Below are 13,626 nucleotides of genomic sequence, written 5' to 3'. Positions count from 1 at the left end.
ATCTGCCCCATGCCGTCGGCTTTCCCTCTGCTGGTTTTTAAAATTATGTGGGAGCCCACACAATTTTTTTCTTTCCTTTTTTTTTTTTAAATTAACAGTTGCTGTCTGGTTACAGCCTATGTACGTTCGTTCTGTTAACGCTCCTACATAGGTTGGTGTGTGTGTTGTTTTGTGTGTATTTGTGCTTACTTATCGGCTTAGGAATCAGGGTGTAGGGCTGAGTGTGAGAGTGTGAATGTGAGCATGAGCATCAGTGTGTGAGCACCAGCGTGAGCATGAGCGTGAGTGTCAGCATGAGTGTAAGCGTCAGCGTGTGAATGTGAGCATCAGCATATGAATGTCAACGTTTGAGTGTGAGCATCAGCGTGAGTGTGAGTGTCAGCGTGTGAGCGTGAGTGTGACCATCAGCGTGAGGGTAACATAGGTTACAGCCTATGTACGTTCGTTCTGTTAATGCTCCTACATAGGCTAGTGTGTGCATAGGTTTGTGTGTGTTTGTATTTACTTATCGGCTTAGGAATGAGGGTGTCAGGCTGAGTGTGAGTGTCAGCATGTGAGCGTGAGTGTGAGCGTCAGCGTGTGAGCGTGAGTGTAACATAGGTTACAGCCCATGTACGTTTGTTCTGTTAAGGCTCCTACATAGACTAGTGTGTGCACAGGTTTGTGTGTGTTTGTATTTACTTATCGGCTTAGGAATGAGGGTGTCGGGCTGAGTGTGAGTGTGTGAGTGTGATCGTCAGCATGAGTGTGAGCATCAGCGTGAGTGTGAGCGTCAAGGTGAGCATCAGCGTGAGCATCAGCGTGTGAGCATGAGCGGCGTGTGAGCCTGAGTGTGAGCGTGAGTGTCAGCATGAGTGTGAGAGTCAGCGTGTGAGCCAGTGTCAGCATGTGAGCGTGAGTGAGCATCAGCGTGTGAGTGTGTGAGCGTGAGCATCAGCATATGAGCATGAGTGTGAGCCTGAGTGTGAGCGTGAGTGTCAGCAAGAGAGTGAGCATCAGCGTGTGAGCGAGCATCAGCATGTGAGTGTGAGTGTGACCATCAGCGTGAGTGTAACATAGGTTACAGCCTATGTATGTTCGTTCTGTTAATGCTCCTACATAGGCTAGTGTTTGCATAGGTTTGTGTGTGTTTGTATTTACTTATCGGCTTAGGAATGAGGGTGTTGGGCTGAGTGTGTGTGAGTATGATGGTCAGTGTGAGTGTGAGCATCAGCGTGAGCGTCAAGGTGAGCATCAGTGTGTTAGCGTGAGAGCCTGAGTGTCAGCATGAGTGTGAGCGTCAGCGTGTGAGCCAGTGTCAGCATGTGAGCGTGAGTGTGAGCATCAGCGTGTGAGTGTGAGCGTGAATGTCAGCGTGAGCGTGATACAGCGAGCAGCACCAACTAACAGAATCCTCACTGCCTGCCATCCTCGGTGACTGTCCACTTGTCAGTATAACTTTGCAATCACCAACAAAATGACTCCTCAATGTGTTCCTACATCTCATCCTCTCTTTTTCCTTAGTAAACACCCAGAATGGGAGGAGAGGAGTGACATCACATGCATGTGAGCAGATTCAGCCCATAATTGCATGCAGTAATGTCAGATAGTTGTACACTAGGTTTTTGTGTCAAATTTCAGTAGCTGCTCCCCCTAGTGTTTAAAAGTGGAAATACCAAACTTTTAAGATTATTTTTCATATTATACTAAATTATAAACAAATGATACTATTTTTAAAGAAAATGTAAACATTAATTCTTTACATTTTTTCAATTGCTGAATTTTTTTTTTTTTTTATGGCACCTTCCCTTTAAGGCTCATCAGGTAGTAGTTGGTTACTGTTCTGCCTATTATGGCAAAAAATGAAATTAAATTACAGTTTTCACTTTAATAAGCTGTAATACTCTGTTAGTGACGTCTATTGTGGTAATAGCACCATCTGGTGACGTTTAATTGTATTACATGTTTTTCTGTAAAGCAGTCAATTGCATTGTGGGAGAAACAAAGGCATGCTGGATGAAGGTCCCTTTGATAGTGCACGCCTGCAAGCATCTCTGTAAAAACTTGCCGCAGAGAAAGAGGCAGCAGCTGCAATAGCCAAAGCAGAGTTTCTAGAAGCCTTAGAGTTTTCTGAATCTGAGAAATTCAGCGATGTTCTCAGACCAGATCTAGATTAACAATATCCAGCATAACGCGTCTCAGAGCAGATGACAACCCCGATCCACTACATCAATCAACCTATGCAGATTACCAGAGATCCTACCTTGAAATGCTGTACTACAAGCAAGAAAGTATGCAACAAAATGACATTGGCCACAACTATCATTCTACAAAAGGTACAGCCACCATTTCAACTTAAAAGGACCCCCTTCACATCAGAATGGTATTATATGGACTACCCTATGCCAGAGGCTCCTAACTCCCAGCATAACAGCACACCAGCTTGTATCAGCGCTGCCGCTGACCAATCCACGATGAACTTTGCTAAGTTATTTGCACAGCGGTAGCTGGTCATCAAGTCACTTGTAAAGGTCACAGATCGTGCTGAGAGCTACATGGCATGGCGAGCCTTCTTCCAGAATGCCATCAGAGATTTAGACCTTTCCAGTAGTGAGGAGTTTTCTGGTAAAGTGGATTGGAAGCAAGTCCTCTGAACACATCTAAATTAGAGAGACATTAACATAAAGTATCCAGACACGGACCTGCGTGTGGTGTGTGAAAGACTTGATGAATGTTATGGGTCAACAGAAGCTATAAAAAATGCTTTATATAAGATAATTGATAATTTTGTGTTACTAAAAGCTCAGGGAACTGAGCGACTTGTTAAAGGGAACCTGTCACCCCCAAAATCGATGGTGAGGTAAGCTCACTGTCATCAGGGGCTTATCTACAGCATTCTGTAATGCTGTAGGTAAGCCCCCGATGTTACCTGGCGTGAACACCAGAAGAGGACATCATGGAATGAAGATGGGAAGCTCCAGATCGGACCTGAGACACCCATCGGACCTGGACCGCAGCGGGCCCGCCCCTGGGTGAGTATAATCTAACGTCTTTTTCTCCTCTTTCAGGTAACATCAGGGGCTTATCTACAGCATTACAGAATGCTGTAGATAAGCCCCCGATTACGGTGAGCTTACCTCACCATCGGGGGGTGACAGGTTCCCTTTAATTGAGGTATAGGTTGCTCAGGCAGAAGGAGATCTGCCAGGTTTGACATTCCTGGACACCGCCAGAGTTGTCAACACAATTGTTCAAAAGCTCCCTTATAACTTACAGGAGAAGTGGGTCACACACAGTTCCTGTTATAGACAGATTCATAATGTACCATTTCCATCCATCAAAAGTTTGTACACTTTGTCACTCAATAGGCAAGGATTAGAAATGACACCAGTTTGACTTCACTCTGTCGTGTTCCACTGCACCTGGTATCAAACCTTGTAAAACATCTGTGGCAGTCCACAAAATAAATGTGACCACCACAGGTTTTCCTTATGGAGCAGATAAGTCTTCTCATGAAAAGACCAGAGTCACCAAACCCAAGGCTCTCAGCAAGCAGTATCCCCTAAATAAGAAACCTCATTCTCTGCTAAAATGCACAGCCTTCAGAGAGAAGTCTGTAGAAGACCGCAAGAGTTTCCTCAAAGAAAACAATATCTGCTTCAGATGCTGTGCTGCAACATCGCACATTGCTAGGAACTGTGAAACCAGTGAGAAATGAGCAGAATGTGGTAGCATAGAACACAACACAGCTTTAAACCCTGGACCACCCTCATGGGCATCGTCGCAAATGGAGGAATGTGACGGAAAGCTGATGGACACTGACAAGACACCCCAGTAGTCACTTCTCAGAGTACGGAAATCTGTATAGGACTTGTAGTATTACGGTCTTGCTCAAAAATCTGCCTTCTCAGAGTCTATATTGCAGGCCACTGGGAAAAATATTTCCAAGATATATGCAATCCTAGATGACCAAAGCAACAGGCTTTTAGCGAAGTCCTTCTTCGACATATTTAACATTGCAGGCCCACCAGTTCTCACTACTGCTTGACAACACATGTGGATACTGTTGAAATGGTGGAGAGGAAAGGGACAGACCTACTAACCTCTGCTGATCATATTGGAGTGCAATCAGATTCCTGATAACAGGTTTGAGATACCTGTTTTTCGGAGGCAGTGGCACACCACCCCCATTTGAAGAGTATAGCCCACCTGATAACTGAACTGGACCGAGAGGCTCTGATAGTCTTAGGCTATGTTCACACTTTGCGTTTTTTGCTGCGGATCCGCAGCGGATTTGACGCTGCGGATCCGCAGCAGTTTTCCATGCAGGGTACAGTACAATGTTACCCTATGGAAAACAAAAACCGCTGTGCTCACATTGCGGAAAATCCCGGTAAAAACCGCGCGGAATTGCTGCGGAAAAAAAGGAGCATATCACTTCTTTCTGCGGATTCCGCAGCGGTTTTCAACATGCACCAATAGGAAAGTGCTGTTGAAAACCCGCAGACGAATCCGCAGAAGAAACCGCAGGAAAATCCGCAGTGAAAACCGCAGCGGTTTTGCACTGCGGATTTTCCAATTCCGCAGCGGAAAAAAACGCAGCAGATTCCGCAGCGTGTGCACGAGCCCTCACTCCTTGGGAGTCGGGACATATTTACGAGTCCATAAGGCTAGAAGACAGAACAACGGACTCCAGAATGCTCCGCATGCCCAGAGACTTGACCAAGGATAGGTCATTATAAGAAATGTCAGTTTAGCAGGTACAGACAAGCCGACTTCAGTCAACAGTATGCTCACTAGTACACTTGAATGGACGTTCCATCTCTCTTTCAGCCATGTCAGAGTAGTTTCCTGGTAATAGAATTGCCACACACTGCTCCTCTGCCTTGTCATTTCGCAGACCCTTCCTGTGAAGACCACGCTTGTGAAGGTGAGCAAGATCACATAGGGTGCACAATTTTCCACAGGACAAGAGAAGACAACGGGGTTGCAATGTCCATAAAAGACAGACTGTTCTTGGACATCATTGATCAAGAAATTGTAAAGGATGAGTCAAAATGTTGGGTCGCCCCAGAGACAACGCTTACCCAATAAAAGAGAACTCATTTACAGTCGATTTGTCTCCCTCAAACATAAACTTCAGAAGGCACCAGAGACAAGAGAACACTGCTTTACATTCATGGAGAAAATATTCCAGAATGGCCATGCTGAAATCGCACCTGTACTTCAAGACTCCAAGGAGTGTTGGTACTTATCCATTTTCAATGAGTATCAGCCTAAGAAACCAGGTCACATAAGAGTAGTATTCAACTCAAGCACCAGATGTAAAGGTGTTTCATTAAATGACGTCTTACTGTCCAGCCCAGACATCAACAACAGATTTCTGGGAGAACTTCTCTGCTTCTGTACAGATGTGATGGCATTCATGGAAGACACACAACAGATGTTTCACTACTTTCTTGTCAAAGAAGAACACAAATTACTTGAAATTCTTCTGGTACCACAACAACAAACCTTATAAAGATATCGCAGAGTATTGAATGAGGGTGCACATCTTTGGAAACAGTCCATACCCTACAGTCACCATCTATGTTCTCAGACATTCTGCCAGAGAAGGTGAAGCAAAGTATGGGTTGGACGTTTGATTTGTCGTGGAAAAGTATTTTTATGTAGCCGATAGCTTGAAATTCACACCCATGAACGAGACTGCAATCAGTCTGTTTAAAAGGGCTCAAGAAATGCTCGCTTTGTCTAACCTGAGGTTGCACAAAAGCGCTTCTACAGTATCAGCCGTGAATTGACGAAAACCTTTTCCTCTCAAGACAAAAATTACTCAAGTGGCCTAAAAGACTTGCATCTAAGCACAGACTCCCTTCCCATGCAACGGAGCCTTGGTTTGCTCTGGGATTTAAAGGCAAACACATTCACTTTCCAAATCAGCAAGGAAGGAAAGCCTGTCACACACAGAGGTACCTTGTCTCTCTTAAACAGCTTGTATAATCCTCTAAGATTCACAGCTCCTGTTACTATACAAGGTAAAATGATGATAGACTTCACCCAATAGACGTCTGATTGGGATGATCTGCTTCCCATGGAGAAAAGAGACCTGTTGCCGGGTTGGAAGAAGTCTATCCAAGCTTTGTCCAGCCTTCATGCAACACAACCTTATGCTTCTGTACCATCAACAGAAGTAAAAATGCAAAGACTTTGTATCTTCTGCAACGCCTTAGTAAAAGCGACTGCAGCAGTAGCATACCTCAAAACCATAGATGTCAAAGTATGACGCCATATAGGGTTTGTTATTTTAAGGTCAAAACTGGCACCACTCCTAGAACACACAATTAGAGATGAGCAAATTTGCTCAGGTTCCCTCTTATTCGGCAAGCTATAGCGCTTGCTGAGTAAGCTGCAGAGGAAACCCGGCTGCATGACAGGCACGACACATGTATGGAGAGCCTGTTTGTTGGGCTCTCCATACATGTGTTGTGCCTGTCACACAGCTGGGACACATGCAGCTGCAGAGCCGATCAGCTGATCGGAGGGCACGATCCAGGAAGCCAGGTTTCCTCTGCAGCTTACTCAGCAAGTGCTATAGCTTGCCGAATAAGAGGGAACTCGAGCAAATTAGCTCATCTCTACACACAATACCCAGACTGGAACTCTGTGCTGCTGTGCTTGCAGTAGAGTTGGCTGAACTTATCACGACAGGAATTAATCTAGAAATCAAAGATGTGGAGTTCTACACAGACAGCAATGTAGTACTAGGATACTTTTCCTATGAAACCTGATTCTTTTATGTCTATGTCAGGTATCGGGTGTTACAGATCAGGAGATCCTCTTGTCCAAAACAATGGAACTATGTCTACACACCATAATCATGCAGTCCACGCAATTATATCTGTCGCATCGAGCCACCTTAAGGACACAAGCTGCTTTACAGGGCCTGCGTCCTTATATCGCTCAATGACCTGCATTATTCGATCAGACATATTTGAACTGGTAGGCACACATGACTATGAAGAAATATGCCCTCGGTATACGCTCTATGTATGGTGAATTCGGATCACCACATCAAAACTGTTGATGTTGTGCCCATGAAGGACAGCCAGAGGCATCCGAACGAGTGACCACTAGGCCTCATCACCAAATGTTCCCAAGTAAGGATGGAAATGTAAGCAAAGTCAAAGTGTGGAAGTCTTGTGAGAGTAAACTATTCTTCAGGCCAGTAGCGGAACTTTTTGTTTTCACCAAAGGAGCCTAGCAGTGGCATCAATTGATGCTAAGCAAGGAATATTCTACCCATTAGGGCAACAAATTAGGTTAAATTACTGTTGTCACTTTAACAGACTGTAATACTCTTTTAGTGACAAATAAATGTGGTAATACCCACTATCTAGTTATGTTTAATTGTATTAATTTTTGTTTTTTTTCTTTAAAGCAGTCAGTTGCATTGTGGGAGAAACCAAAGCATGATGGGTGAAGGGCCTTTTGATAGAGAAGTTTTCCAGACACGTGTGTGTGCCTTGTTTCCTGCATTATCTTACTTGAACTCCATTATACTGTACAAAAAATATCTGGTAAGGGAACAATTTATGTTCCTGTGGTATTGTGTTATACAGAACTGTTGTTAAATCAGATAGTGATTGTTACTAGATCATGTGTTCACATGTACAAGATCCATCTTGCTGTGTGCTTTCATTGTTAATTGTAGATGTCATAGTTATGTGATATTCTAAGCTCAATACTGATACATGTTAGTTGTATTCTTGTAATTTTACCATAGATTTTGATTCTATACATCCATCTGTTGACAAATAAACAAGTTAGACTACAGAGAACGGTCTGCTTATTTTGTAAGACAGAAGAGGTTTATACTGTATGTCAGGCTGCACACTGTGAGAATGTGTAAGAAAACAGAACAGTTAATAAACCGTCTTTAAAGTGTTTGAACTCCACCAACCCAAAGTCAAACAGACTATGTATAAATGAGTAAATTCAAAACCATTTTTCCTTCCTCAGGAGTGGTCAATCAACAAAGATCACCCAAAATGCAAGACACTTAACAGTTGGTAAGGTCATAAAGAAACCCAATGTAACCTCTAAACAACTAAAAGGCCTCTCACACATTAGCTAATGTTAATGTTCATGAGGCAACTATGAGAAGAACACTGAATAACTATGGTATGTATGTTAGGATAGCAAGGAGAAAGTCACTGCTCTCTATAAAAATATTGATCATCTGCACTTTGCTAACGATCACCTGGACTATTGGAACAATGTTTAATAAACAGAAGAGGTCAAAATAGAGCTTTTTGGTTTAAATGGGAAGTGTTATGTTTGGATAAAGAAGTATCTTTGCTTGGGCCTGTTGTGCAGCATCTGGGCCAGGATCTATGCCCAGGATTAGCTTTGCGCCATCTATGTGGTCGCATAGGGCACCGGCTGCCAGGATAATGTGGAGAATGACTGATAGGTGACAAGTTACTGTGTAAAGCTTGTTGCCACCAAGCCACAATAATATCTGTTCCACATTATTCCTTGCTCTGTTTCTCCACCTTTCCTTATCAGTTTGTGCATTTACCGTGGGGAAGTTGTAGTCGGTAATGAAGATAAGAGCTGACAGTGAGGTGCACACACTTTCCTCGCCCTGAATGCTCCTGGGAATACATAAGGGGAGTCACAGCATGACCCCTCCAGGACTTCCATAGATGAGAACCCCAGACACAGTTTAGGTTTTGTTATATCAGTTACCACAGATTCAGTTTTAGTCTGAGTTGAGGGACCTCTGTCTCTTTCCAGTCTGATCCTGCTGGTTCCTGAATACAATGACAGAACTACAGTAACCACTGACCCTCACATAGCACAGTAATGGCCTCTGTACACAGGACTTCACTCCTCTCTGACACCGTGACTTACTCGGTGCTGACACAGGATCTGATCTATTATACATATATTATAGTGTGTATTGCCATCACCTTTTTATCCAGTCTCTGTATCATGGAAATTCCCCTTATTTTATGTCTCCATAGACTTATATATTTATCAGGGGAATTAATAAACATTTCTATTATTCTGTAAAGCAAAAATCTTCAGTCTTTATACTTTTCCGTCTCGTTCCATGTAGGATTTATACATTTAGGACTCTTGTAAGAATCTGATGGAGTTTTAGGTCAAATTAATTCAGAAATATGGAAAATTCTAAAGAGTTCCCGACCTTTCAGGCTTCGCTGTATATTCTAGGGGTCAGAGAGACCCCGACCTTCAGCTAATTAGGGTTTAGTCCTGTTCCCCCATCACACCCTCCCTGCTCCCTCATTACCTGTCACCAGTGTAGACGTCTTCTCTCACATGGAGCAAAATGGAGACTGGCTCCTCCCCTCCATGGGACTGATCACATGACTGTGACATCATCACAGGTCCTGTGCGCACAGATCAGTCATATATCTAGTAGTGATGGGCAGTCTGGCTCTTTCGGCTCGTGAACCGGCTCTTTTTTTAAATAAAACTAGATTTTACACTGTCATCGTTCCCAGTCTTTGCCTGTAAAGTGACAGCCTCATGATACACCTGTATAAGTATCCAGTGAAGCATTAAACACTGTTTTTTAGCATTGCTGTTTCTGCAGATTGTTGGCGCTTGTGAACAGAGCCCGCGCTACTCGGTTGTAGTCCTAAGGCCGGGTTCACACTGCGTTAGCAGCAGCCCGCTCAGCACATACGGTAACGGGCTGCTGTAACGCAAGTGCCGACGTTTACATTGCGCTAGCGCAGATAGAGCATCTTCTAGCTCTATCTGCGCTAGCAGTGACGGACCCGGAAACGCTGCAGCCCGCATCCCAGGGTCCGTCACTCAATGACGGCACATCGCTAGTGCACGCCCATTGTGGGTGGGCGCTACTGATGCGTCCGACATTGGAGTCAATGGCGGCCGTAACGGACTGCGTTACACCGCGTTTATGCCGCTGTGTAACGTAGTCCGTCTAACAGACGCCACTAACGCAATGTGAACCCAGCCTAACCTGTATTACTGTGTAATATGGGCCGTTTTTTGTACAAGTCCTTTCTGAATTAGTAAGTTCTGTGCTATATGTTGGTGATGTATAAGATTGTAATTCATAAAAATAAAGGCATGCTGCAAGCACTGTGCTAAGGCTACTTTCACACTAGCGTCAGTACGGGGCCGTCGCCATGCGTCAGCCCGATGTACCGACGCACGTTGTGAAAGAAATGAGCAATGGGGGCAGCGGATGCAGTTTTTCAACGCATCCGCTGCCCCATTGTAAGGTCCGGGTAGGAGGGGGCGCGGTCGAAAATGGCGGACGTGACGCACAAAAAAAGTTACATGGAACTTTTTTGTGCCGACAGTCCACCAAAACACAACGCATCCGTCGCACGACGGATGCGACGTGTGGCCATACATCGCAATGCGTCGCTAATGAAAGTCTATGGAGAAAAAAAGCATCATGCAGGTAATTCTGCAGGATGCGTTTTTTCTCCAAAACAATGCATTGCGACGTACACCAAACAACGCTAGTGTGAAAGTAGCCTTACACGCACACTGTATACGCACACTGTACACACACTGTATACATACACAATGTATACACTGTACACACACACACACACACTGTGCAAAGCATACGGAATAGTAAACTCAGTTTATTTCAACACAACGTGGAACAGAAATGTATAAATGCTACTATACCATGGTATCAACTTCTCCTGCTGGTGGTGCACAGCACTACAAATCCCAGCAAGTCAAACAGAATATGGCACTGCAACCCTAGTTACATACCAACTTTATTAACATTTAAGTTACAGTAAATATGATTGAGGTAGTATTACAGATAGAAAAAGTTTAAAGAGATTGTCCATGACTAACATTGATGGCCTGGCCTTAGGGTACCGTTACACTAAACGATTTACCAACGATCACGACCAGCGATACGACCTGGCCGTGATCGTTGGTAAGTCGTTGTGTGGTCGCTGGGGAGCCGTCACACAGACAGCTCTCCAGCGACCAACGATGCCGAAGTCCCCGGGTAACCAGGGTAAACATCGGGTTACTAAGCGCAGGGCTGCGCTTAGTAACCCGATGTTTACCCTGGTTACAAGCGAACACATCGCTGGATCGGTGTCACACACGCCGATCCAGCGATGACAGCGGGAGATCCAGCGACGAAAGAAAGTTTCAAACGATCTGCTAAGACGTACGATTCTCAGCGGGGTCCCTGATCGCTGCTGCGTGTCAGACACAGCGAGATCGTATGTATATCGCTGGAACGTCACGGATCGCGCCGTCGTAGCAATCAAAGTGCCACTGTGAGACGGTACCCTTACTGTAGGTGATCAATGTGGCGAGACGCTGCAGAGAAGCGAGTGCAGCCCCAGCCTCCTGTGATGCCACGTGTGAGACCACCTCAAATGAAACCGTTCACTCTGAACTACGCAAAACAAATCCCCCAAACTATACGGTAGAATTGCTTCCCCACCTTCATTTTACCTCACTGTGAACTTTTTTTTTCCTGGTTTTTCAGGACATTATATGGTAAAATGGGCTCATTCAGAAATAAAACTTGTCCTGCAAAAAAAGAAACACAAAACCCCAAGCCCTTACAAAGGCTCCTGAAAGGTGTAGCAGAAAAAGAACAATAGCTGCAACATGAAGGGGTTAATCACCATGATTTGCAGATATTTTGGGTGCATTAAAAAGGTTGCAAAAGTGTAAAGACAAGAAGAGCTGCAGAGTGTCAGATAATTGGAGATGGCACAGAACTGCAGCCGTTATTAGAGGGAGGCAGGGAGCTGATAATAACAGCATGGCCACCTCTCCAGCACAAGCCTGGCCTGATGGGAGGCTACAGGCTGCACAGCTGCGGTACTTGTGTGAGGTGAATGCCCGGGTGCTGAGGGGAACAATACAGCGACACTTCAACCGCACCGGCTGTGCCTTCCTGGGGACTGATTTTGTGATCACATCACTGGACTCACAGGCATTTCTTTACACTCCACAGACTCACATCTCCCTCTCTGCTGTCTGCTCCTCCCACATGAGTCACAGTCACACTCACTGAGCTCGCTGAATCTGATAGGCTGCAGGCACCAGACAAGGAAGGAAAAAAAAAAAAAAAAAAGATTCGGTTCACTCACGCTGCAGAGCCGGCTCCCATCGTTCACAGCTGGGAGCCGGCTCTTTGTGTCGGCTCGTTCACGAACGACACATCACTAATATCTAGTGTGCAGCCCTGCGGGTGGAGGTCTGTGGAGATTCCCCATTACGTTTCCCCTCAGACGCTCTCCTCAGTAATAATTATCTCATTGCATTATTACACGGATCTTTATGATGTAACATCGTCATCTTCTCCCCATTCAGGTCCCTACAATATCGGATCCTCTCAGGAAGAGCTTTAATATCACATACAGTCTGCACACCATGTACCGTGCCTGTACCCTCCATATGTACCACACATCTAGCCAGCACCCCATATGTACCTTTATTTATAGCCTGTACCCCCCATTTGTATCCCCACATATAACCTGCACACCCCATATATAGCCTGCCCATATGTACCCCACATGTAGCCTGCAATATGTAGTCTTTTTTTCGACTAAATAAAAATATAAATACATATAAACATGGCTAGATGTCAAAGGATCTCATAAATGTGGTTCACACCTGTGTAAAACTTGTACCCATATGAATAAAACCCCCACTTTTTCCAAATCCTCAGGTTCCACCTTTCCCATCAAAAGTTATATCAACTGCAATACAGAAGGTGTTGTCTACCTTAGGCTATGTTCACACTTGCATATCGGGGCTTTGTGGACGGCTGTGTACTTCCTCCCTGAAGGTTCGCCCACTTCTGCACTTCTTCCGTTTATGTCCGCCTACTTCTGCATGCGTCCTGCGTACCTATCTTTAACATTGGGTATGCAGGACATGCGGATGTATGTGGATGCGTTGATTTGATGCGGCCACCGACCACATGGGGATGCAACAAGTTGGGTTCCCGTGTGGTCGGCGGGCTCGTCAAAACATTACTAAACAACTAGCAGTGATTTTTTTCACCTGTTTGCTTCGTGAAAGGTTTTTAAGCCTTCAGTCTGACAACCTATACTAACTATGATTAAGACCGGAGTGTCGAAACTCGTCGGTTGGTAGCTCTCTGGGATCTGTATGTTGTCCGCATTGTGTCTGTTTTTATGATTTTTTTCCATTAAAGATGAAGTTTTATATTTTTCTACATTGGAGTACCTTTTTCTTCATTCTTTGGAACATGTAGCTTGCACTACCATATATACCCCCACATGTAGCCTGCACCCCATATGTACCCCTACATGTAGCCTTTGTCATGATCCAGTACGGAGTTTGTTTTCTGTTATTCCCTCTCTGGAGTGGTCATGCGGGGGTTAACACCCTCTGCCTCGCTTTGGAGCTGGCTGGGCTTTTTCAGACCTCTGCAGTCTGCTGGCCAGCGTCAGTGATAGTTCATGCTTCCAGGCTAGAGCAGCTGACCTGTATACCATGGTGATCCTTCTGCCTCTGACTTCCCGCATTTGTGTGAGTCCCGTTCCCTATCCCTGATGTAGTGTTTGTCTGATGGTTTTCCTTGCAGTGTATTACTTGGCCTGATCTCTGAACCCCACC

At 44.8% G+C, this 13,626-nt stretch overlaps 1 protein-coding gene across 3 annotated transcripts in view; it reads right to left on the bottom strand.

The window, feature by feature from the left end:
- LOC143767259 (uncharacterized) overlaps nucleotides 1-13,626 on the bottom strand; it is a 220,866-nt gene that overhangs the window by 25,410 nt on the left and 181,830 nt on the right. The window contains exon 1 of one of the 3 annotated variants that reach the window (XM_077255462.1): nucleotides 11,970-12,032. The exons of 1 other annotated variant lie outside the window; for it this stretch is intronic. In XM_077255462.1, coding sequence (XP_077111577.1) covers nucleotides 11,970-11,975 — 6 coding nt within the window. In that variant the 5' untranslated portion in view covers nucleotides 11,976-12,032. Of the gene's footprint in view, nucleotides 1-9,298; nucleotides 9,394-11,969; nucleotides 12,033-13,626 lie in introns of those variants that run through there. One more of the 3 variants, XM_077255464.1, reaches the window with a different exon arrangement.

This window comes from Ranitomeya variabilis, chromosome 4, assembly GCF_051348905.1.
Source record: "Ranitomeya variabilis isolate aRanVar5 chromosome 4, aRanVar5.hap1, whole genome shotgun sequence".
NCBI lineage: Eukaryota > Metazoa > Chordata > Amphibia > Anura > Dendrobatidae > Ranitomeya > Ranitomeya variabilis.
Note: the sequence above shows the minus strand (reverse complement) of the source record. Positions and strands in the feature narration are given on the sequence as shown.